Consider the following 26,986-nt stretch of genomic DNA (forward strand, 5'->3'; position numbering starts at 1 on the left):
TGCATCTAATAAACCCTTTTTAAAAAATTTAACCTAAATTAATTAAAAAAATAATGGTTTAGATATTTTTTATTATTAAAAATAACGAAGTTATGAAAGGAACTGAATTGAAAAATAGAAAAATAAAGGCTTTAATTGTCTAAAATTCTTTAATCTTATCTAATTGGTAGTTATTTTCAAATATAAATTTAAGAAAGTGATTAATTAAAAAAAGATATTTAATTGATTGAAATTAAATTAATTAACATTGTTTATAGACATGTGTTGAAATGAACCAATTGAGTAGTGTATTATGTCATATTAATGAAAAAAATTAAAACTATATTATTTTGGTACTTAAAATTTTCAATATTTTAGTACGAAAGAAATTCGTATACAAGTTGTCAATGTTTGGATAAGCTTTTATAAAAGCTTAGTGGACCAGAAAATTTGCAGGGACATTTTCCCTAAAGCTAGAAATGGCAATATTTGAAAGATTGTGACAGGAAGGATAACCGATTATCACGGCAGAAGAAAAAAGAGTGTTTTCTGAGAAACTTTTGCTTCATCCAAATCATTCCAGACAAAAATTTATTGATCTCACAAATATAGTTCTTAAGTTGTAAAACACATTCTAACAAGATCCATTGTTGATATTTTTTGTTTGATCGTACTTTATTACATATTTGAAACAATAAAAATACGAACATTTATTACATTATTTTCTCAATGAACCAGACTTCTTTTATATTGTTTTTATAGGAGCGTCCAAATTGTCTGTGACAAGCCAAACTCGTCGGAATCAAGCTCAAGATAGTGAGACAAGTCGAAATATGCTCTCAGTGTCGTCGAAAAATAAAAATTCAGCAAGATCCAAGTCGGGGATTTTCTAACGATTTCAACAGCTTTGCACAGACCTTTATTATGTTGTTTCAGCCTTTATCACACTACTGCAGACTCTTATTATTTTCATATATATCTAGTTGTCAGGATTATGGATACTTATTGATAAATAGTTGTATGGAAGTTTAGCATTTTCATTTTTTCGTGGTCTTTCTTTGTTTAGCAGCTAATGACTTCTTTCTACACGCCATAGATTTTATCAATGTGTCGTATTGGTTACAATGACTTGGTTGCAGTAAATAAGAATGCACTTCAGTTGGTCTATTCTAGATATGAGAGTGGGACTCTCTTTGGGTTCAAAGTCCTCGTCTTTTTCTCAATATTTGTCAATGTGTCGTGTTACTGAATCCATCCGAAAAGAGAAAGGCCTGGAAAGTCGTGTGAGGTACAATCCAGAAGCATTTCATCAAAGAATGAAGCATTACAAACAGACAGTCAAAGGAGACAGCGTTCACATGTTCTGGTGGGACGATTTCTATGACAATCACCCAATCCCTTAACAACGCCTTCAATTGCTTCCTGTAAACCCAGCAAGTGAGCAATCCTTTACCTTTACTCATATTCCTCAACCCTTTGATGAAAGCCCTTCTAACCCACCACCTTGTCTTTCTCCCTTTGATAATTTGTTGGACAATCTAATGGTTGTCAAGCATGCTCCAGATTTGTTGTATGTATTCCACAAATTTGACTTGGTCACACTTATTATTGGTACAAATAATTGTGGAGAGCGTAAATATGAAGAAAAATCAATTGGCTACAAAATCAATCGTCACGGCAAAAATAACTACCTTCACCTAATATGTTGTGTTGAATTATAAGAGTAATGCCATACATCAATCCAAAATAAGATCTGAATTTTACCTCCAATTTTATGTGGCAAGTGAAATAGGCAAATAGCCATTGATTACAAATACAAATGTAGTACTCACTTAACATCCAACACTCCATTATTCGAATATTCAAAGCAAAATATCTTAAATTGTGATTTTTTTTAAATTAATTTTTCATACTGGGTTACAAAATTTTCCACACTGACCTTGCTCAATTTTCCACACTAGGTTCGAGTGTGACAGTCCAAAATGACTTTGAAATTCTCAAACGTACAATTCAGGCTTTGGAAATAGTTCCTCTTTATTTATTTTAAATTAGTGTTATTTTTTTTGATTTTTTTTTGTTTCTTCGTTCAGATATGGATTGATGGAAATAATCTATGTTCACAAATGTGTTCTTGACTTATAAAGTCATGAATGAAAGAGATACGGCTTAGGATGTTTCCCACAATATATTGAAAATTAGTTGCTCCATCAATGTTGTGGATAAATATAGATGTTGAAAGGCACACATATCTTCTTTACAAGCCATGCATTTTCTTCTTGGTCTTCCTTTGTTTAGCAGCTAACGACTTTGTCAACATGCCGTGTTGGTTAAAATGATTTTTCCTTGGGTTTAAAGTGCTAGTCTTTTCCCAATCTTTATCAATGTGTCATGTTGTTTGGTTTTGTCATATTATTTGTTGGACATTCTAATTGCTGTCAATCATATTTGCATTCTCCAGATTTGTTGTATGTATTCCACAAATTTGACTTGGTCACAATTATTGGTATAAATAATTGTGGAGAATGTAAATATAAAGAAAAAACCATTGGCTACAAAATCAATCATCACGACAAAAGAAACGACCTTTACCTAACATGTTTAGTTTAAAATTGTCTTGAGTTATAGCTTAACATTTACAGTATTCAGAATGAAATATTTTATAGTGTCAATGGTGTGTTAAAGCATAAGCAGCTCCCAGCCGCTTTCACGCCTACCGTGCTTTTTTTTTACTAGGTGCAGATGCATGATTTTATGTTAAGGTGTGCAAAGGCAACTAAGGGCCTTGAAATTATTTTTGAGTTATTTATTAAGTATACATTTGAAAGTACTAAAACAATACTAAAAATCAAAAAGTTTAAAATTAGTGATTGATAAGTAATAATTGAAATTTAAGTATAAATGTACCAAAAGCTCTATAAAAATAACTCCCTGAAAGCCCAGCAAGTGAGAAATCCTTTACTCTTCCTCATATTCTTTAACCCTTTGATGAAAGCCCTTCTAACCCACTACCCCATCTTTATCCCTTTGATATTATTTGTTAGATATTCTAATGGGTGTCGATCATATTTGCATGCTCCACATTTATTGTATGTATTCCACAAATTTGACTTGGTCACATTTATTATTGGTACAAATAATTGTGGAGAACGTAAATTTGAAGAAACTACAAAATCAATCCTCATGGCAAAAATAACTACCCTCACCTAATATATTGTGTTGAATTATAAGAGTAATGCTACATCCATCCAAACTAAGACCTCAATTTTACCTCCAATTTTATGTGACAAGTGAAATAGACATTGATTACAAATACAAAAGTATTACTCACTTAACATCCAACACTCCATTATTCAAACTTATAATTAACATATATGGTATCCAAAGCAAAATATCTTAAATTGTGATTCTTTTGAAATTAATTTTCCAGACTGGGTTACAAAATTTTCCACACTGACTTTACTCAATTTTCCACACTGGGTTCGAGTGTGACGTCCAGAACGACGTTGAAATTCTTAGACTTATAGTTCAGGCTTTGGAAATATTTTCTCTTTATTTATTTTAATTTGGTGTTTTTTTTTTCTTGGTTCACACATGGATTAATGGAAATGATCTATCTCCACAAATGTAGTTATTAACTTTTAAAGTTATGAATGAAAGAGATAGGTCTTAGGCTATTGCCCATAATATATTGAAAATTAGTTGCTCCATCAATGTTGTGGATAAATATAGATGTTGAAAGGCACATGTATCTTCTTTACAAGCCATGCATTTTTTTCTTGGTCTTCCTTTGTTTAGCAGCCAACGACTTTGTCAACATGCCGTGTTAGTTAAAATGACTTTTCTTTGGGTTCAAAGTTCTAGTCTTTTTCCAACCTTTATCAATGTGTCGTGTTGTTTTGTTTTGTCATATTATTTGTTGGACATTCTAATGGTTGTCACTCATATTTGCATTCTTCCAGATTTGTTGTATGTATTCCACAAATTTGACTTGGTCACAATTATTGGTATAAATAATTGTGCAGAATGTAAATATAAAGCAAAAAACCATTGGCTATAAAATCAATCATCATGGCAAAAGAAACTACCTTCACCTAACATGTTTAGTTTAAAATTATGTTGAGTTATAGTTTAACATTTATAGTATTCAAAATAAAATATTTTATAGTGTCAATGGTGTGTTAAAGCATAAGCAGCTCCCAGCTGCTTTCATGCCTACCACGATTTGTTTGTTTTTTACTAGGTGCAGATGCATGATTTTAATTGTTTTTGAGTTATTTATTAATTATACATTTGAAAGTACAAAAAATAACACTAAAAATAAAAAAGGTTGAAATTAGTGATTGATAAGTAATATTGAAATTTAAGTATAAATGTACCAAGAGCTCTATAAAGATAACTCATATACAAGTTGTCAATGTCTGGATAACGGAGTTGGTAACACAACCAATTATCATGGCATAAGAAAAATTGGAGTGCCTTCTCAGAAACTTGACACCAACTTTTGTTTCATCCAAATCATTCATTGCAAAAAATTTCTTGAACTCACAAATTCAGTTCTTGACTTATAAAGTCATGTAAGAAATATGTCTTAGATATTAATGATGTGGATTAATATAGATGTTGAAGAAACACATGTGTCTTCTTTACAAGCCATACATTATTTTCTTGGTATTATTTTGTTTAACATGTAACGACTTGTTTGTTCAAAGCATTGACTTTGTCAACTTGCCGTGTTTATTAAAATGACTTGATTGTCATAATTAAGACTGTACATCAACTGGTCTATTCTGGATATGGGAGTAGGACTCTCCTTTGGGCCCAAAGTGCTAGTATCTTACCAACCTTTGTCAATGTGTCGTGTTGCTTCGTTTTATCTTATTTGTTAGTACATTCTAATGGCTGTCAATCATATTTGCATTTAGAGGTGTCAAAGGCGTGGAAGGCCTGTTAGTCATGAACTGCCCGGCCTAGCCCAATATTCCTTAACAGGTTGGGCTGGGATTTTTGGCTCACTAGGCCTGACGCATAGGTTGTCCCAAAAGGGCCAGCCCGACTCGCTTGGCTTGGTACTTGCTTTTTTGTTTTGAAATGATCATAATTCCCCCAACAATTATATAATTTTGAAGCATTTTGTCGTTGACCTTATAAGCCAAAGTGAGGCTTATCAATTTGAATTTGGTGCGTTTTTGGTGTTAATTAACTATCCAAGAAAATCAATGCAAACTCTATTCAACATTGTTAATTTTTAAATAATGTGAACCCCAGTCCCCGAGCCAAGCTATCACGATGGATCTTCTCAAGTGGAGGATCCCCTATATGGATAATACACATTCTAATTGATTGGGTCTAATTCTAAATGTTTTGTTCTGAAGCAAAGATATTCACGAGATGATTTGACCTATTCATGACCCAGAAATATTGAATTCTCTTTCAAATAGGTCTTGAAAGGAGAAGGAGGGCTAGAATGTCAACAGGTGGCTATTATTGAATGCTCCTAATCCGATAGTACCCATTACAAAACTTGAACCACAATCATAAGAAAATTCCACATTTTGAGGTTTTGATTGCGGTGTTTGGTCCAAATAAGCAACAATTTGGTTCTCATCGGAATCAACTAGAACAATGGGGCATGACTCATCCAAATATTTGTCTACAATTTTTTTCTGACAAGTGAATCTTGAAGGAAACCCGTCTGACAAAAAAATGTTTCAGTGTTCACCATATAATTGTTACCTACTGAAGTTACAGCAGTGTAAATGAGATCCATAAAAGGAACCCGAAGAAGGGGTACGACCCAATCGGACAATAAGCCACCCATGGCAGAGAGAGTTTCTGATACGATTAAAGCACGCTTTCCCTCTGCTCAGGTTGGCGCCTCCACCGCTTCTGCCATCGCTAATCCTTTTGTTGTTGCTTTTGTTGATATGAACCCTAGAAAAACCACACCCCAAAAGCTAGCTTGTAAGGTTCGAGGCTTGGGCCTGTCCACTCGAGGTTATTACACTAAGATTGATTCATGGATCTATATTGATATTTGAAGTGATTGTTTATCGCCAAGGAAAAGGAATATGATAAGTTAAAATGAATAGAATGACAATCTATCTAGAGTCTTTTGTAATCTGTATTGAAAGTTCACAAATGATCTATTTGTTAAAATATGAGTAATTTAGTAGCATGCCCGACAACTTTTGACTGTCGCTTTTCACACCCACACATATTACATTCAAGATGACTGTTCATTACCAGAAAACACTTAATTTGCGAAAGAATTTTCCGTCATAAAGTAAGGACATTCCATCGTAAAAAATTTCTACGACAAAAAAAAATTATGACGGAATTTTAGCTACAGAATTTCCATTGAATTTACGATGGAAAATAAACGACAGAATTGCCATCGGCCAAAATAATAAATGAAAAAAATAAAAATTTTCAAATTAGCGACAAAATTTGAGTGCTAATAATCAGTGATTCATCAAAAACCCATAAAGGAAAACTAATCTCTGCACAACTCTGTTTCACGTAAGTGGTCATCCAAGCACTAACGGGTAACGGCAAACCAACCTAAACTCAGAAAAACTTGCAAATCAACGACTCAAAACAACAACCAACTTCTTATCAGAATTTCTAAGCATGAGTTGCCACGAACTCAACCATATAAAAGCGCATTACAAATTGGGTCTCATTAACATTAAATCTATCAAGAACTAAGAATCCTGCAAGTCAAGCCAATTAAAACATAAGCAAGCACATAATTCTGAAAAAGTGCATTAGAAACCAATTTTCCTGTAACTTGAAATAGAAATATATCAGAAAACAAATTAGGAAGGTTACTGCCATTTGAATCTGACTACCACTCAGAAAAATCATTTGAAGCGAAAACAAAACATACCGAAAACAAGACTGACTACAACTAAAACAAGAAACATCATTAAGAAGACAGAAAAGACTCACAAAATTGAGCAAGGCTACTGCCATTTGAACCTATCATGAGATAGTGTCTAAAGAAATGCTGGGAAGACACAACATCAGACAAAACCCACTATTCCATATTCCATAATCTTATCAGTTATAAACCCATACCATTGAACTTATTTCCCCTTAGGATTTGGCATCTTCATGAAGGTGAAATCCTATAATAACAGCTTTTATAGATCTATACTTCAATATATATTTCCACAGGATTCAGGTCATAACATAGAGGACAGACTACATCCCAAAAAATAAAAACCGATCTTATGGAACCGATCAACAAATGCAACAAACAAAAAAAAGAAATCTTCAGAAAAAATCATTACAAAGAAGTCCTAAACAACCTATCTTTATTAGCCACCAATATATCAGAAAATCTAGAGATCGGAAGCATAATAAGAGTACCTGATCCGAGGATTAGGGTTTCGATATGTAGAAACTGAAGTGCAAACCCCCAATTATCATAACAAGTGCAGCTCTCTATTAACTCAAATGTGGTCGTGGGAGTAGAAATGCTCAATTGCTCGGCAACCAAACAAAATTTTAGGAACACAACTTACAAATATAAATTCTCAATTGTTCCCAACAAAGTTTCAGAAAGATATTAAGTTGGAGTTTCCCTGCAAACAAAGAAAAACACCCGAAGTTAAAATGATGGGTCTCCAATGACTACTCAAAAATGAAGAAACGTAGGGTACTTGCTAGAGCAGCGAGAAATGGATGGGAATCCAACGTTGGGAACAAGAGAACAAAAATGATTTTCTGAATCGCGTTGGGAATGCTAGGTTGCTTCTTTTTTTTTTAATTACAGGGAAGGGGATGGAAGGCTCGAACTCATCTTCATCAGATAAAGCTCCAACCCTATTTCCAGACAATACTGAACCATTATCTTGAGATCATATGGCTATAAATGTCAAAAGTGGATAAAATATTTTTGAGGCTTAACTGTTGACTAATGTAAAGCAGGAATTCTATTGAGTAATTTCTTCAGAGAGAGGACTAATTAAGGCGCCAGATGCAAGTTCATTCAATCCACAGCCCCGATCATATCCAACCCCAATGCTAGTACCAATTAACATTCAAATACAAAGGGAAAAGAACGAAAAAAATGGAACCCATAAATTCCAGAATCGGAGAACACAATTCAATTCAGGCCAAAAGGGTATTCGAAAACGCTAGTCCAAACAAAGAAAAAATGAAGGGAGAGAACCAAAAGCTCAAGAACTCAAGTCTTACAGGTGAAGGATTTGCAGTACTGATTTTGTCTCTGGAAGTGATGACAGGGTACGCTCCATCCCAATTCGTCAATTGGGTATTCAAGGACTCTCAATTCAAAGATCAAGGGTCCGTTTGGTAGAGCAGAAAGATTATTTTCAATGTTAGTGGAAAGGTTGTGAAAAAAAAAAAAAAAAAAGCTGAGATTTAAGCTGTCAAATATGTTGTGAGGTGTTTGGTGAAGTAAAAACTGACGCTAGCAGGAAAAATTGTTCAATTAAAGTATTATAATATTAAATTTTATGATTTTAATAATTCATCTAATAAATATAATTTTTATTAAAATTGTTTTTGTAACAATAATTTATAATTTTACCATTAAATTAAATTTAATAAATATAATTATTATTAAAAAAAATTAAGTATATTAGAATTTTTTTATATCAAAACTGAAAATAATTTTATTAAGTAGAAAAATATATAATATTAAGTAGAAAACTGTATATATATTATTAAAATTGTGGGGCTCACATTAATTATTATAAAAATTTAAAAATATAATCATTACGTGGGCCCCATAATTAAAAAAATACTAGGCGGATCCACCTTCTCATATTGCAGCGGAACCGCTGCAAAATGTGCAGCGGTTTCCTACACTGTTTGGTGCAGCGGAACAGCACAGTGATGCCCTTAGCGGAACCGCTTTCGATTCCGTTGCACCAAACATGTGGCAAGACTTCTTGGTCTTGCCATCCATGTTCTCCATTTCCTCTCCGTAATTATATGTATTTACCAAAATCAAATAATTATTATATTCACAATATTAAAATAAATTTATTTATAATTTTTCTAAAAATTTTGAAAATATTTTGGTGAACGAAAATGCCATATACTTCAATTGTAACGTCAAAGGAATTCCTAATGTAGCTAAAATCTAGCCCAACAATTCATAACCTAAATTGTAAGACAAAGAATATATATGTTGATAACAACTAAATTGGTAAGTTTTTAGTTAATCCTTACAAGTGACCTAAACGTAGGTTCAAAGAGTTGTTTTATGAGTTTTAATATGCATTTCTTATGTTGATGCTTATCTATATGTGCTATGAGTTTGAGTTGCATTTTTTTACTGTTTATATATTTTAGGGCTTTGTCGAGGGTAAAATATACAATCAAAGATTTGTATCATTGGGCCACCAGCAACCTGCAAATCAGATAGAAGGATCAAAGTAAGATTTGAGCACCGGTGGGGTACCTACCAAAGACACTCCAATGCTGAAGTTAGTATGGTGATCGAAGGCTTTCAATGACAATTAATCGAAGATGGAAGTAAGCAATAGCAAATAGTAAAGAATTCAAGTGAGCAATGAAGATGATTCTTAGGATGGTTCTGTCGAAGAGTTTAGGTCGAGGAGAGTTAGCAGAGCATAGTTCTAGAGAAAGAGAGAGCTTTCAAGAGAGAGGGGGAAAAAGATCCTTGCCTTTGGTTAATTTATGCTATTTATCTTGTAGTCATTGGGACATGTGTCCTCATGTGAATTGTTCGATCTCGAGCCAAGTTATCCTTGGAGACATGTTGCCAAGTTATCGTTGGAGACATGTTACCTATGACAAGACGCAAGACAACTCTGTTTGTAAGGAATTATCCCAATTATGCCCTTGCGTGTCAGGAGGAAAGTTGAGGATATCTTATTGTGTCAGAAGTGGGTTCATTTGGTTGATCCCTGTAGTACGTCCTGTAGGATTTACAAAAGTCAAAAGATCAGGAACCAAAACAATGGGACTTTGTAACCAAGGAAATAATACTGTCATGGCTAGATTGTTCGACTTCAACAATTATTATTCCGACTCTTCGACAGTCAAAGACACGAGTCTTCAACCCAAATTGTCTGGCCCAATTTCGGTTTGGGCCCTTGATGGGCTCCTGACAATTGTTGGGTCAGGGCAATTTTTTGCTCTTATATTTACTAGGTTTGTAATTGTAACGAATGCCCACCTTTGTAAATTGTAATTAGTAATGAATCTCTTAGTGTAACACTACTCTTATGAGGAAAAAAAAAAAGAGGAGAAGAGGGAAGTGGGAGGACTAAATCTACATTATGAGAAACTGTAGGGATTAAACCCCCGAAAATGTTAAAGTGAGAGAATACAATCGGAAATATTTTTAAGAATAAAAACAAAAAAACGGACAAAAAAATATCTCCGGAAGTAGGAGGGTGTACGATGAGGTTTTAGAGAGGTTTCATTCTCTCTTGTTCATTCGCCCGAGCCTCCCCCGAGTCCGAGAGACCTTATCTCCAATGGCTTCTTCAACAGCCGCCTACGCCATGAGCCACAGAGCTCAAATTCAATATCCAACATGGCCTAAGCCCCCAAAATCCACCAAAGCCCACAAAAACCTCCACTTCCTCTCCACCCCTACCGCTCACACTCTCTCCAATGCGGGGGCAGTCTCCTCCTCATCCTCTCCCTTCCCTGTTAACCCCAAATCCCCCTCTTCCTCACTTCACTTCCAACCCTTTCGAGACGCGGTTCAGGACAATATCATTGAGAATCTCGAAAATTCGATCAGTTTTCAAATACCCACCGACTTAGACTCCGAAACTAGTGAAATTATCAGTCACGAATCACGAAGGAGTATCTTCATTTTGGACCCGCCATGGATTTCTACCCTTTTCTTGAAGGGTTTGTATAAGAAAACGAACCAGGATTTGAATCGAGAGTGCAAGGAAATCGAGAAGACAAAGTACAATCTGTTGAGGAGGCGGCAGATTAAGGAAGAGACTGAGGCATGGGAGAGGATGGTGGAGGAGTATAGGCAATTGGAGAGGGAAATGTGTGAGAGGAAGTTGGCGCCGAACTTGCCGCATGTCAAGGGATTGTTCTTGGGGTGGTTGGAGCCGTTGAGGGATGCAATAGAGACAGAGCAAAAGTCGCAGCGGTCAAAGAAGCAGAAGGTAGCTTTTGCGCCCCACATTGACTTGTTACCGGCTGATAAGATGGCGCTCATTGTTATGCATAAGTTGATGGGGTTGGTGATGGTGGGGCACGACAATGGCTGTGTTCAGGTTGTGCAGGCTGCAGTGCAGATTGGCATGGCTATTGAGCAGGAGGTGAGGAATGTTGGTTCTCATTTTTGTTAGTCACAATCTGCTGTTAGTTTCATCATTCATGTTAAGCTACCAGGACCTTGTTGTTTGTTTAGTTGCAGTTAAAATCACCTATGTGGGTCAGTTGATGAAAATATATCATATAGGAGAAAGATTGACTGAACTTCATGGAACATGTTAAATTCTAGAGAAGTCACTGCATGGAAGTAGAACGGCTTTATGATGTATGGGTATGCTGAGATATTTTTCTTTCTGCTTTGGAACTAATAAGCCTCAACTATGCTTACATAGACCTATGGTGTAGAGCTGTTCTGATTGATATAGTTTGCACACAGAAAAGTTTAGAATAGGTGTAATTTCCCAATCAATTTAAAATTAAAACTGAAGAAAATTGCTTCAATGTAGCACTAATAAGAGGAGAACGAGTCATTTGCGCAGTCAAAAAGAAGCTTGCCCTTCTGTCATTCTCATCATAAAGATATGCTGTAGGTTATACAGTAGTGGACGTTTGGTGAGTAAGTGTTGATGCATAATCTAGAAAAATGGAATGGGGGAGTTTTTGAAAGGGAGAAATTACTAATGTGGGTGGTGAAGGATCTAGTTTTGTTACTCTGTCTTCATGGTAGCGAGAAAGCATTATCAATGAATATTTTGTTATTGGATGAGAATAAATTCCCTATTGTCAAACTGCTGATACCATCAAATAATGCAGCACCGTTTGTCATGTCATAGCCACCGCCCAAAAACAAAATCTTTTGGCACTCAATGTATTGAACTTGATCAGAAGGAGCATAAGTTCTGTCCTTTAGTTTTTCAGTTTAATGATAAGTTTGACCCTAAAAATCTTTCAGTTTCTTTTTTTCTTCTTCCTATCTGGTTCATTTTTTTTTTTTATAAATTGCCTGCTTGCTGAATCGCACACTTTGTATGCATAATTATTTGATCCATTGTTCCCATTTGACCTATACATGAAGCCTAACGGGTACATGAGTTGTTGCACAGAATCAACTCTATCTCAGGGATTTAGCTGAAAAGAATGTGTTCTTTCAGTTTTACCTCAATTATTTGTTCGACTTTTTAGATTTCTTTTTGCCTGTTTTATTTTTTCTTTTCTTTTCTGTGAAAGATTAGTGGTAACTGTACAATTTAGGAGCATGAGCACAAGGCACTGATATGTTGGATCCCTTGATATAAAGCTTTAAATTTGGGGTCAGGAGTTATGGTAGGTGTTTTCACTTAAGTAGGCTGCTAGGAATCAGGATCGGTTGGGGATGAAGGCAAGGTGCCATGTCATATATTGAACCTTACAAGCTTTTGTTGTGGTATGCTACCTTATCAGGCTTTATCTCAGCTTGACATTGTGCTACCCTTAATTAGTTCTTGTGTTACTGGACCTGCAGCTTTATAATCTCATGGTCCTTTCCCTCTATGCATTTCGTTGCAATAACTCCAAGCTGTGAGATCCTCTTCCACCAAGTTTGCTATTCATTCCCATGAAGCTTTTTGTTGGATGCAAAGTTTATCAAGGCACCAAATGGGTACAACCCGAACATTATAGGAAGGCTTTGTTAATATCCTCAATCAGATTGATACAACGTATAGAGCACTAAAACTTTAGAGTATGATATCAATTGTCTGACATCGAAGACAACTTCGGGGAATTAATTCTCTTCCCATAGAGTTGGTGGTCACCCAATTGATGCCTGCCACATTTAAAACAATTGGCCAAACCTTATTGGTTCGGGGACTGAAGAATGATGTGATCTATTGATTCGTGAGATGATTTACTGAGTCGACATCTGTTGACTAGACTATAAAATCTTCCTTCCCCCTACTTGCAATGAAGTGTTTGGCATCTAATCGTTTCATCTCAAGATTTCAGCAAAAAGCATCTATTTTCTAAGGATGTCTCATTTTTTAAGATACCTATTTCTAAGATTCCTTCCTAGTACCATTCATCCATTGTCTTATCTATGGGATTGTCATAATTGGGAAAATACACAGAATTTTGTCTCAATCCAACTTCTGCTATTAGTTCTTTGATTATGCAGATGTGATAAATGTATGTATACCTGTCTGTTTTTTTTTTGTTTGTTTGTAGTAAATAGTACTCTACTAGATGGGTGGATTCTTTCTTGGGATGAATGCTCATCTATTCTACCTTGAATGATGTACTAATTCCTCTTGTCTTTGCACCGGGTAATAATTATAAACATGCCCAATGAGTTTTACTTACCATGGTTGAATTCTTCATTGCTTATTTTTACCTATTTTTTTTTTTTAAAAAACACTGTTTTGGCTTAGCAAATATGCAAAGCAAGTGAAAATAAGCAATGCCTAACTCAATTTTAAGTTTGGTTGTCGAAGTTGACTTTACTAATTCCTCTTGTCTTTGCACCGAGTAATAATTATAAACATGCCCAATGAGTTTTACTTACCATGGTTGAATTCTTCATTGCTTATTTTACCTATTTTTTTTTAAAAACACTGTTTTGGCTTAGCAAATAGGCAAAGCAAGTGAAAATAAGCAATGCCTAACTCAATTTTAAGTTCGGTAGTCGAAGTTGACTTTACTGAACCAGTACTGAATTAAGTGTTGAAGAAGGTGAAGTTATATGCCAACTAGCGCCAGCTGCTTTTAGGGACTGTGTAGAATGTCTCTTTTTTCTAAAGACTTTTCTCTCTTTTTAATTTCGTATCTCAGGTTAGGATTCATAGTTTCCTGGAGAAAACGAAGGATTACCTAAAAAAGAATACAATAATCAATTCTCAAGATGGTCTGGAAAAGGACAAGGAGATGGTCAGGAAACGTGTGAAAAGCGTGAAAAGCTTAATCAAAAGGAAAAGACTCACTGAAGTGCAAAAGCTAGTGAAAAATGATGAAACTAAACCTTGGGGTAGAGATACACAAGCTAAGGTATGCAGTTTCCGCATTTCTACCTTTTGGAATGGATTTTTTCATTTATTTCTACAGATTTTCTTTTTGTTCTCAATAATGAAAATATCTTCCTCTGACTCCCCTCCTCTGCGCTGGCCTAATGCAATTGTGCAGCTCGGGAGCCGTCTGATTGAACTGTTGATTGAAACAGCTTTTGTACAACCTCCAGTTAATCAGTCAGCAGATACTCCACCTGATGTTCGACCTGCATTTAGGCACAAATTGAAAACTGTGGGGAAGAACACTGGGTGAGACTTATATTCTTTCCATGAAAGAAAATATCTTACTTACTTTTTAATACCTTGTACGTCTGTCTGCTGAATCACTTTTTTGTCCTTGCAGGCAGAGAATAGCAAAGAAGTACGGAGTTATAGAATGTGATCCCCTTATTCTTACTGGGCTTGATAGATCTGTGAGTTAAGAATCTCTTTCTTTCCCATGTAGTTGCCTTATGATAGAATTGCACCATTGACTTGTTGCTCAAGTAGTTTCAATTATGATGCTTTTTGTGGAATCACCTGGAACCTAATTGTCAAAAAAGTTATCCATTAATAATCAATTTTCAATGAAAATGTTTCTTAGTTGCCTCAGCTTATAATGTAACATTTAGGTATCCTATCTTTAACAAATAATTCAAAGGACTTTGCCATAGGCTACCTTTATTTCTGGTGTCCTTATTCGAGTAAAGTGAAGTGATTTTTCATTTAAAAATAGTTGATCTTTTATTTGTGATGCGAATTGATTTGTACTGTAGCTATTCCCTGATTCTCGGATAATGGTTAGAGCAGGGAAGTGCTGCTGAAGATGTGATATAGATAAAATGTTGTTTGTGTTCCAAATATTTAGATCAATATTATATTCTTTGTGTCTTGACATTTTGCTAATGAAGTTATGTCTGATATCTTTCCTCTAAAGCAGGCTAAGCATATGTTGATTCCTTATGTGCCGATGCTGGTGCCACCTAAGAAATGGAGAGGGTATGTATAGTATAGAAGTTGGAAGTGATATAAATTTCGTATTTCTTTCAGCAAAGTCTGCCTTGGGAATGTAATGGGTGGCTGTAAAATCAAATGTAGTTAATCATGTTATTGTCTGCCATATTTCCATTGTAAACAAACAATTGGGAAAATTGATTGACAAACAACTAATTAAGTGCTTAACAGTGTGCTGTTTTTGGCTAGGTTTCCCTTTTGCACCTCGACCTTTTTTCTTCTTTTTGTCCAAAATTTGTTTCTTGGCATTGTAGGCTGCCAGTGCTTTGTAATTTTAAGTTCGTATAGCTTTTATCTTTTGTTTCCAATTTTAGTAAGGGGTTAACTTTGTACTGCAATAAGCCTTCCTGAATACTCTGTTATCTTCAAGTTATTTGGGACATTGGTTGTAAATATGTTTTAATACTGTATCAGATATGACAAGGGCGGCCACTTATTTTTACCTTCTTATCTGATGCGCACTCACGGGTCTAAGAAGCAACAAGATGTACTGAAGAGTGTTCCTGCAAAGGATATGGGGAAAGTTTTTGAGGTAAGTTGATGTTCCCTATATTTGATATAATTGGCTTTATGCTTATGAGATGAGCTTTTTTTATTTAGCAGAATTCAAAATTGAAATGAGATGAGTTATTGGAGATCTCGAGCTGTTCTTGTGTTGTGAAAGTAAATTTTTTAGTCTTTAAAGAGTAGGAATGATAACTGAACATGCCTGGATATATTTGAATGTGAGAGAATGTTAAAAGGAGAAACAGAAGGAAAAAACAGAAGATAGCTTGTTAAGCGTTATAACAGGGTCTTTTGGATGTCAGCCAGCTTAAAATTCTCTAAGAAGCTATTTGTCCATTATATGGAGAAACTTAAGATCTATATGTAAAGATTTTTTTGTGATCCTTAGTTCCTAACTTTATAGGTACTTTGACTTCTAATTGTAAACTACTTGAACTGTTGGTTTGACTAAACAAATGTAAGATGATAGAGTCGCGCCCATACACGCTCAGCACCCAAGGCCCAACCGACACCCACCCATATGGGCTGGCTGTACCCAAGGCCTCCCAGCCCATACTAGAAAACCTTGGGTACTAAGGGAGGCTCATACCTCCCCCTATAAACAACACCTTAGCTCCCACATCTTCCGATGTGAGACAATCCTATCATAAGATAAAATGGACTGGCTATTCCAGCAAGTCTAGAAATGATGGAAGTAACCATAGTCTATAAAATTAGAGTAAACTTGAGTATATAAGACAAGATACTATAAATAAATAAATATAAAAGTAGCAATAAAAATTCAATATAAACGTGGTACTTAATAATATATACCAAAGACTATGAGTGTCAAATATCATCCAGATTAACTTTACACCATCACTGTTGGTTTCTGTGGCTGTTAATTGATCCTTTTCTGGAACTTTTTGCTTTCTACATCAAGCAGCCATCTGACTGAGCTCAAACACTTGCTGCTGCTTGTTGATAAATAAAATAACGGAAAAGGGACTAGATGGATCAAGTTTGCATTGCAGATAATAATGATTCGCTAGCTTGAAGTTCAAATAATGAAGAGCATCTGCTGAAAATCTTTGTTACATGGGTGTGCAATAGAAGACTCAGAATTTTGGAGTATCAGTGAGTAGTGGACCTGAGTTAAAAAATAACTTATTTGCAAGCATCAGTGATAATGCTTTTTTGAATCTTCTTCTCCTTTTTTCCCTGTTGAACAGAAACAGAGATTAGAGATGTCCATGACTTTTAATAAATATTAAATACCATTGATCAAACTTGAATTATCCATAAATCCAATAGCTGTGAGTTTGATCCAGAGACCCATGACATCTTCTGACTTACTCTTTACATGTTCAAAAGCTTTTCTTTCCTCTCCAACCTTAGCAGTTCAAATTCTTTCTTCCCTTGAAGACATGGAAGTAGGAACACACATTGAGCTTCATCTCAAACTAGAAAGGCTTTAATCAAGAGCATCCAATGACATCAAGAACTCTCTCCCAAACCCCTTGACCACTTACAATGGAGGAGAAGATGAAATGGTGTCTACTTATTCGAAAGATAATAAATATTCACCAAAACCCACCTCTCTTTTTGAGCTTGTTGATTTTCAAGATTCTTCCCCAAATGGCTTCCCAGTTGAAGACTCATCCTTTCTGGATCCTTCAACTTCTAGATGATTTTGGAGGTGCTTAGCTAAAATAAAAAGAAGCATGTGGTCAAAAATTTATTCCCCTTCCTTGTAATGGTTCCCATGAATTTTAATTGATATTTTATATATTCTCTGTTGGTTTCAGTTCTTACTTTATCAACTATCATTAACATGTTTGATTCTGTAAATCAACAAGAGCACGTGTGTAAGTGGCATTGCCCCATATTTTTTTATTTCATGTTTAGTCTTATCATTATCATTACTGTGAGAGAGGACTCGAACCTTGTCCCGGTTCAAGTTCAAGTCCTATGAAGTAGGCTACCATCAAGCTAAGAGCTCAGTTTTTCTGACACTTATCATTTTGAGGATCTTACTTCTGCTTATAACTTGAAACTGATACGTCCTCTTGGTTCATCACGGGATTCAATTTAACTTAATTGTTTTCTGTAATGGCTCATGAACAGGCCCTGGATACCCTTGGAAGCACCAAATGGAGGGTGAATAGGCGAGTGCTTGCTGTGGTGGAGAGCATCTGGACAAGTGGTGGCAAAATTGCAGGCTTAGTTGATCGTGAAGATGTGAGCACATCTTGCTCTGCTCCCTTTGGCACTTTCTTGCGCTTCAATAAAATTCTTTTTCATTGGGAAAAAGAAATAAAGAAAAATTGTCTCTCTTTCTCTCTTTGGATGAGTTGTGTCGGTTGAATGATACTTGGCATTTCAACATGAAATGATTCACCTTGGAATATGTATCTTGTGTCAATAATATCAAATTATTAATCTCTTCCATTTGTCATCCTCGTTCAAAACTTTACTGGTTTGTTTGTTGAAGAAGTTTGTAGGCTATTATGTAGCTTTTTATACCAGGCTCTCATGCTTTTAGGCCTTTTTTTGTTTCTTACCCAAATATGGGTTTCTGTTGGTTTGCAGATTCCCATACCAGAGAAGCCACACTCGGAGGATGTAACAGACATCCAAGAATGGAAATGGAATGTGAGAAAAATAAAGAAGATTAATCGAGAGAGGCATTCCCTACGATGTGACACTGAACTTAAACTCTCTGTGAGATTTCTTTCTCTGAAGTGAATTTTCTTTGTGTTTGTACTCATATATGCGTATCCTAAATCATTGTAGTAGCATTGAGTTGTGGTAAACCAGATAGGAGACAGAAGTTGGTGAATCTGTCAACTGGTTAACCTAGTCATGCTAAGTGCTAACATAGGGTACAATTTAGCCTTATAGGTCGAATTTAGTGGCCCAGTGGTAGAGTTTCAGGGTTGCAAACTTTAGGTCATATGTTCAATTCTTGAAAACAACCTCTCCACATACTATTTGAGGGTAAGGTCTACGTATATCCTGCCTGTCCCCGCCCCTGGTCACTATGAGAGCCTTGTGCATGTGACTTTTTTTTTAAGGTGGAATCCTAATTGCACATTCTATTTGGCATTAGCATTGGTTAGCCTTGTCAGATTTGCTATTCAAGCCATGTCATTTTTGGGCTAAGTGGGTAACCGGACAACTCAAAATCTTAATGTGGTTTGATCATAACGTGATTTGACTTAGACTGTGCCTTGACAAATCGTTCTCCATCATATGCTTTTGGTTTCAATTTTTGAGCATGGATTCTAAGCACACTCATTTGAACAGGTGGCTCAAAAATTGAAAAATGAGGAAGGCTTTTATTATCCTCACAATCTTGATTTTCGAGGCCGTGCTTATCCAATGCATGCACATTTGAATCATCTAAATTCTGATTTGTGTCGAGGAGTTCTTGAATTTGCTGAAGGACGACCATTAGGAAGGTCTGGATTACGATGGTTGAAGATTCATTTAGCAAACCTTTTCTCTGGCGGGGTTGAGAAGCTTTCTCATGATGGTCGCCTTGCATTTGTCGAGAATCATCTGGATGATATTTTTGATTCGGCAGAAAACCCTGTTAATGGAAAGCGCTGGTGGTTAACAGCAGAAGATCCTTTTCAGTGCTTAGCTGCTTGTATTAATCTTTCGGAGGCCTTAAAGAACTCGTCACCTCATACAGTGATATCCCACCTGCCAATTCATCAGGTAAGAGCTGCACTGGCAGGACTTTATTTTGTGGCTTCTGTTAAACGATAGATGCCGTAGACAATTTTAGGGAGGATGAGCTTTAGCAAGTTGAGATATACCATAAACAAGGTTAGGATAGACTTCTTTTTTTTTCCAATCAATCATATTAAACCAATCTGCCTTATGCGGCACACTATGTGCAACCCTTACTAGTTGATGGAACTATAGTGGATATCCTTTGCATATAGATTTTCTTTGGTTGAATTGTATCTTTAGAATTTGAGGGAACCTTCACTTGCATTTCTCTTGTGACAGGTTCAATATCTTAGATTTTTTGGCTCTTTCATTCCATTAATAGACAAATTCTTTTTGTCGCCGCTTGTAATGGGTGCTTCTTAAATTTGGAAAGACTTGATAGAGAGCTTAGCGTTTAAGTTCATTTGGATCCACATTTTCTGCCTGACACAAATAGTCTTATTTGGAAGGGCTTTAGCCTTGAGCTTATTTTAGTCCACATTTTCTGCCAGAATCAAATAGTCTTGGTGATGTTTTCACTTTTCTAGAAAATATACCATTAGGGATTTTTTTTTTTCCTTTTAGGGTACATCGAGTATGATGGCTCACAATTGATTGTATAGAAGTTCATGTTTGAAACACCATTTTCAAAGTATGTCCATAATTATCTATAGGCGCGAACATGTGGTCCAGAGTTGCAGGGGCGCAACCTAGAGGTCACAAGTTCAATTTCTGGAAACAACCTCTCTACATATTTGGCAGTAAGGTCTGTGTACATCCTGTCTCCCTGAGCCCACCCGAACCTTGTGTACAAGTTTTGTTTATATCATATCTAGAATTATCTAATATGTTGAATTACACCTATCGCCAAATTACATAGCCATTATCACATTAGGAACTAGAAAATGTGCTAGAAAATCGTTCTGTCTGCTCGATGCAATTTCCCTGGGTATGCCCTAGACTGTTGAATAGGTATGTACAACAAAATTTTCATTATTGCGGTCTTATTCTCTACCACCTTGTTCAATGTAAAAGACTAAATTACTCGTCTTGTTTTTTTGCATAAATCATGTTTATTTCTTGTTTGTGAGATTTTAGACATTCATGATTATAATTTCCTTTCAAGTGTACCATGAAAAAAAAGTGGTCAGAGTCTTTCCCACCTTGCAGCACATTAGTGATTTGTTTTGCCTCTATAGATCTGATCTGTTGTCTTTACCCTTTCTACCTCTTATGAGTATTGGAATAAACTAGAGTTTCTTCGTTACTTTTCTCTCGTCTTCATATTAAGGGAAAAATGATGCAGAATTTATTTATTGCAGGATGGCTCATGTAATGGCCTGCAGCACTATGCTGCCCTTGGGAGAGACAATGTAGGTTTATTTACTGGCTCATGTATATATCATTTTTTTGTTGTCACATGATTTATCTTTACAAGTCACTCTCTGGATGTGATCTCCTTCTATATTGTACATATGTTTTGGAGCAAAACAAAATACAGAACTTAAAGAGCTCATTCTTCTTCAGAATACCCTTTCGTATCAGGCAAGCTTTTGATTCCTCCTCTACACCACTCTCTCTCGTCCATCCACCCCTACTCAGGCTACAAACACATGTTTGTGCCCAGCAAACAGAAAGTAGAAAGAGAACCTGAACGATCAAATCTTGGCATCAGGGGATGGGCAGACTTATCACGTCAGTTTAGGTTGCACTTTCAGTTATATAGGCTTGAGCAGTCTTCTGTTTATGCGTTTCATAAAATTATTTTTGAGTCATCTGCCACCCAATATTAAGATACTCCTAAATTTGACTAGCTACAGCACTCCAGTGAACCAGCCATCTGCTACTTTAACCTAAATGCCCTTTGCCTCAAACACTAGTTTATCCCTTCTGACATCGAGCCTCTGGAATCCTACTTGATATGCAAAAAATCTTCAAATATTCAACATAAAGTTACGGAAATTTATATTTTTCTTTGGAGAATGAAGGAATATTTCGCTTTAGAAATTTTACACAGAAGTTGCTTTTCTTTTGCATTATCAATATCTAATTATTGACTATGCAATGAGTGGAAGTGTTATTTTCCTGCTTGATTGTAACTTGCAATTATGCTAATATTATTTCCATTTGGTTGTGTTTTTCAGATGGAAGCGGCAGCAGTGAACTTAGTTGCTAGAGAGAAACCTGCTGATGTTTACTCGGAAATTGCTGCGAGGTATAGTATTGTCTTGGAAGTAGGAAAAGTTGTCACTTGAATCTTATCTGGAAATGGGAGTCAACAGTCTCTCTCTCTCTCTCTCTTTCTGAACATGCATGCATGATTTGTGTTTATTTGTTTCTTTATTTGGCATCATACTGGATGGCATCCTAAGCTGCTTTTTACTGGGCAGGGTTCATGAAATTATCAGAAGGGACAGCAACAAGGACCCTGCTACGAATCCAAATGCTTTACTAGCCAAGGTCCTAATTGATCAGGTTGATCGGAAGTTGGTTAAACAGACGGTGATGACTTCAGTATATGGTGTCACTTTTATTGGGGCACGAGAGCAAATAAAAAAAAGACTAGAGGAGAAGGGTCTTATTACAGATGATAAACTTCTTTTTTCTGCTGCTTGTTATGCTGCTAAAGTAAGTCATCAACCTTATAATATTAAGGTATAGGTTGTTCCTGTTTTGAGTACAGAATTGTTGCCTGAAATTCCAGTCTGTTTTGCTGTGCTGTCGAATCCAAAATTAAATAGGATTTTACTAGAAAGTTTCACTAAAAAAGTTGGTGCAATTCAAGGTAAAGTAATATAATATATTGCATTCCTGGTTTACTTTGTCTCGGGCCTTGAGTTTTCAAATGTCATGTCAGACCAAATTTACTGAATCTATTGGTGTCATGGATGTCATATTTACTTCATGTATGTAGAGCTATATTAAGAGTTTCTCATAATGTTACCTTTTTTATTCTTCAGTTTAATTTATTCCCACACATGTGAAAAACATTTTACAGGTGACATTGACTGCCCTTGGAGAGATATTCCAAGCTGCACGTGGCATAATGGGTTGGCTTGGCGATTGTGCAAAGGTATCTATGTTGTCACATATATGGAAGTCAAAAGTTCGTCAGCCAGTGAATGGTGATTCTAGAGTGTGGGACTGTAATTTTGTTCATTTTGAACTATAAACTTCTGCAGGTTATTGCTTCTGAAGATCAACCAGTGCAGTGGACTACTCCACTTGGTCTTCCTGTTGTGCAACCTTACTGTAAAAGCGAACGACATCTGGTAAGGGTTGTACCTTAGTTATATAATGTTAGAATTGCAGATTGAACTACTCTGTGGTGCAATAATTTGAAGTTAAGGCTTATAAATAGTGGCTGCTTCATGTAAAATTTTTGAACCATACTGCCAAATTGAAATTGACAGTAGCGCTGATAAAGTTAGTGGTGCTCGCCAATGATGCAAATCTAATGTGCCCATAAATTATGCACCTGGTAAAATAGATGTATCTTCCATATTAGATGTGAAAATGCAATTGCTTTTAATAGAATTTGCATATTTCTTGCATCAGTTCCTCATCGTTAATGTGATTACTCACCTTGTCATATTTTTTTGAATGATAAAAATTTATTAATCAAGGGCAAGACACCATGATGGTATCACTTTAAATGCAAGTGTCTACCACCCAAAGGTGTATTACATCAAAAAAGAATTATTAGGGGGGTTCCCATCTCTATCGGTGAAATGTTCATTTTATTGGAGGTGAAGTTGGAGTGATCAGTTAAATTTTATGTTATGTTGGGTTGTTCAAAATGAAGTGAATTTCTCTCAGAAGAAGTATGTACTGATTATGTCACTGCATTGAGAAAATTTTCCTTAGTTTTAAGACCAACTGTATATGACCGTGTAGTGTTAGAGCACCTACAGCAGATTACTTTAACAAATTCCCTATTTTAGGGAAGTGAATAGTGGTTCTCTAGATGTAGGGAACTATTGTTCATGTTCTGTAAAATAGGGACCCTCTAGGTAATATGATGCAGAGCTATAGTTTGATAAGTTCTCTACAATTGTTCCCTATTTTACAGACAGGCCAATGTTTAGGTAATCTGATGTGGATGCTCTTACAGCTTACAGATAAGTTGTCTAACACTAAAATATGGAAGGATGTTGATGTAGGACAACTAGCTACCAGGGATTGAGTCATCCTCTATATTTCTCATGTGGATAACAAAACTGCAAAGGAAACTAAGAATTTAGAGATTTATCATGTGGTGGTGGACAATTAAGCTGGTTTAGCTGGAAATTTGGCATAGTATCGTAGAACTGAAATGTGAAGGGTAGTTTGGGGTTTAAAGGTGGGATATTAGGGCCTTCTTCCTCTGGAAATAGATAGAGAGAAAATACGGTTTTTAGGGGGTTTTTCTGTTTGGGGGGGGGGGGGGGGGGATGTGTGTTGTTGATGGCAAACCGGTTCCTGAGTGTTTATGATCATCATCATTGCAATCAAAAGATATAAAAGATGGTTTCTAAGGTTGCGTGTCAAATTTCCTTTCATATCAAGCTTAGTAATTCATTGGCATGGCATCCTATAATAAGTTCAAACACAACTTTAAAGTACATCATAGCTGCGGAAAAGACTTCTGAAGTTTCTTATCAAAAGAGAATACAACATATATAGAGGATATATGTTGCACTAAACTAATTAGAAATTGGACTATAAAATTAGAAGTTGGAAGCATATTATTGAATTGTTTTTTCATTAATTTGGGCCCACTTGCCTCACCATCTCTCTTCCTAAGTTTTATCTCTCTTAAATAGTGTAGCGTGAGAGTGATAATTGGACTTGGTGTTGCAGATAAGAACTTCTCTTCAGATTATCGCCTTGCAGCGGGAGAGTAATTCCGTAAGCTGTAGATATTTTATTCCTTTACTTCTGATATTTAATAATATGTATTGACCGAAAATATCACCCTCTCAATGCCAGGTTCAAGTCAGAAAACAGAGAACTGCTTTTCCTCCAAATTTTGTGCATTCACTAGATGGTTCACACATGATGATGACTGCTGTTGCTTGCCGGGATGCTGATTTACGCTTTGCAGGTCTGTCTTCCTTGTTTATAATAGACAGCTCAAACCTATTATATAGACTAGTACAGGCAGAATAGTTGGTTTTAGAATCATTTTTTTAAATTAGTTGAAAATCTCATTTCGAATATTGATTTTAAAATTGTTAACTATATTATCGCCACCTTTTTCCTTTTATTAGAAGTTCCATTTAATGCTAGTTGGAGCTTGATGTTCCAAAAAAGAAAAGAAAACTAAAGGTTATATGATACTTGACTGTTAATTTTAAGTAGTTGGATATCTTTTCCTGAAAGGATAATGAATGCTTTTCAGTTGGAGGAGTTTTGTTTTTGGGTGCATGCCTTTACTCATCATGCGTTGAGATTGAAGTTTCCCCTAATTCATGGATATCCTTGACCTTGAAAGGGTTTCCAGTCATAAAGGGACTCTTGTGGCATTTGCTTATTTTTTTTCTAATCTATGAGGAACAAACATATCTATTTGGGACGAGGTTTCAAGTACTTTCTTTAGCAAATGATATCTTCTTTGTTGTTGAGATTAGGTTGTGAGTTAATTCAAAGTTAGAAACAGTAATACGCTCTAAAGCTTGGAGCTTTCAATATAAGGGGTTTGGCTCAAAAAAAGTTTGTGGTGAAAATAAGTGTGTTGAAGTGGATGTGTGATGGCACATGAAATATAAGAAATGAAGTTATAGACTGTCCGATCAGGAAAAAAGAAAGAAAGAAAGAAGAGAGACAGAGAGAGAGAGAGAGAGAGAAATGAAGTTATAGACCTGAGGTATCCAATTCTAGGTGAGATGTGGAAATAAATTTTAAGATGGTTCTTAGATGTATGTCTATGTCTAATGTAGATGCAAAATATCTGGGCATGGAGAAGTGAAAGAAAATCCCGGTGACTAAGAAAAGAGGAAGGTTAAATACACCATGGCAGTAATTAGGAAGGATATAGATGTCAAGGAACAGCTATTAATGTAATCTTAGATATGATAAGTGTAAAAGAGGATTGATGTAGTATCTTCTTACACATTATACTTATTTTAGAATCTGTATATTTTCATGTCCTTACATAAGAATCTTGTTTCAGGCGTGCATGACTCTTTCTGGACACATGCATGTGATGTGGATTTGATGAATCGGATACTTCGTGAAAAATTTGTGGAGCTCTATAGAGTGCCAATACTGGAAAATGTAAGTTCTTGACCTTGCTCCTCTACTTTTGCAAGAAAACACTTCAGAGAAAACTTTTGTGGCTGCAGAAAAATATATTAAACAAATATTTCTCGGGTTAGTCAGGAGGGGAAGGGAGTGAACTTATCTTCTAACTTCATTAGAATGTTTTGGCAATGGCTTCTTTCCATCCTAGCTTGTGAAACATCAAACATGCTTAGCATTTTCTGTTGGAAAATCTGTTCAGTTGGTTGTTTCTAATTTATTAAAAACTTGGGCGTTGGAGTGTTATGATTGTGTACAAGAATGTACAAGAAGCTGCTGCTTAGTATAAACTTGGCGTCAGAGTGTTATGATTTTGTGTACAAGAATATACGACAAGCTGCTTCTTGGTATATTTTTTTCCCAATTTTTTTTTTCCCTCTCTTTCTAGTGTCAGTTGTGCAATCACATAACTTTCGATATCTCATACCAATCTCATTCTTCTCTGCTACTTTAGCCACAGTTATGGACGACTTCAATTCTTTGTTTTCTGACCTTCATAATAACTTGTCATTTTCTGCAGTTGCTTGAAAGCTTCCAGACATCATATCCGAGATTGAAATTCCCTCCTCTCCCACAGAGGGGCAACTTTGACATGCAAGAGGTTCTCAAATCCCCATATTTTTTTAACTGATTCTCACCCAACCAGGGCATTTGCACTTCCATTGGAATTGGCAGGTTTTACGATGGCATGTTCACAATGGCATGTTCACACCGAATGGAGCTAAAAGTTGGTTTTTTTAAAGTACAAAAAACCTGAGTTTGCTCCAATAACATCGGCGACCGATCAAATGCCAGTCTTTCTGGACTACCAAAAGATTCATTGAAAGGCAACCACTCACCCAAGTAGGTGAGTGATTTAGCAGGTGTGATGACCATCAGGCTAGCCAAATCAAGTTTTGTCAAGTGAACATTCTATTGCATTGCTGTGACACGGGAGACTTATTTAGAGGCGGGTGGTGGATACTTGCAGCTATTTTTCCGGCTGTGGGAGCTGAGCCGTCACAGTTCATACCAATTCTATTCAAGTAGTTTTATGTGGTGTGTATATTGTATATTTGTACATGTATAAGCATAGAGAGAGAAGACGGCGAAGCCATTCCGCAGCAGTGACACATTAAATGTAGTATGTAAACTACAGATGACAAGTAGTTTTTGGCAACATACATAAAGAGATGAAATGAAGCTTCTTCTTTTTCTTCTTCTTTTTCTTTGTACTGATGCCTCTGCTTTGAGAACTAGCAGTATTGCTCTAATCAACTTCCAGTGGTTGATTGTAAAGCACAACTTTGAGA

At 35.8% G+C, this 26,986-nt stretch overlaps 1 protein-coding gene across 3 annotated transcripts; it reads left to right on the forward strand.

Annotated features, from left to right (window-relative positions):
• Positions 1 to 10,346: 10,346 nt before the first annotated feature.
• LOC119993507 (DNA-directed RNA polymerase 3, chloroplastic) lies at positions 10,347 to 26,898 on the forward strand. Of its 3 annotated transcripts, none has more exons than XM_038840664.1 (18): positions 10,350 to 11,276; positions 13,978 to 14,190; positions 14,326 to 14,459; positions 14,554 to 14,623; positions 15,127 to 15,188; positions 15,618 to 15,735; positions 17,817 to 17,930; positions 18,282 to 18,413; positions 18,999 to 19,415; positions 20,735 to 20,785; positions 21,557 to 21,627; positions 21,803 to 22,040; positions 22,411 to 22,485; positions 22,595 to 22,684; positions 24,255 to 24,302; positions 24,384 to 24,498; positions 25,567 to 25,670; positions 26,215 to 26,898. In XM_038840664.1, the coding sequence occupies exons 1-18, from the start codon at positions 10,464 to 10,466 to the stop codon at positions 26,323 to 26,325; spliced, it is 2,976 nt and encodes a 991-aa protein (XP_038696592.1). In that variant the 5' UTR covers positions 10,350 to 10,463; the 3' UTR covers positions 26,326 to 26,898. The 3 variants fall into 3 exon arrangements, with proteins under 3 accessions (XP_038696594.1, XP_038696592.1, XP_038696593.1); XM_038840665.1 differs by having other exon boundaries at positions 10,351 to 11,276; positions 15,130 to 15,188; XM_038840666.1 differs by lacking the exon at positions 18,999 to 19,415 and having other exon boundaries at positions 10,347 to 11,276.
• Positions 26,899 to 26,986: the final 88 nt, after the last annotated feature.

This window comes from Tripterygium wilfordii, chromosome 23, assembly GCF_013401445.1.
Source record: "Tripterygium wilfordii isolate XIE 37 chromosome 23, ASM1340144v1, whole genome shotgun sequence".
Lineage (NCBI taxonomy): Eukaryota > Viridiplantae > Streptophyta > Magnoliopsida > Celastrales > Celastraceae > Tripterygium > Tripterygium wilfordii.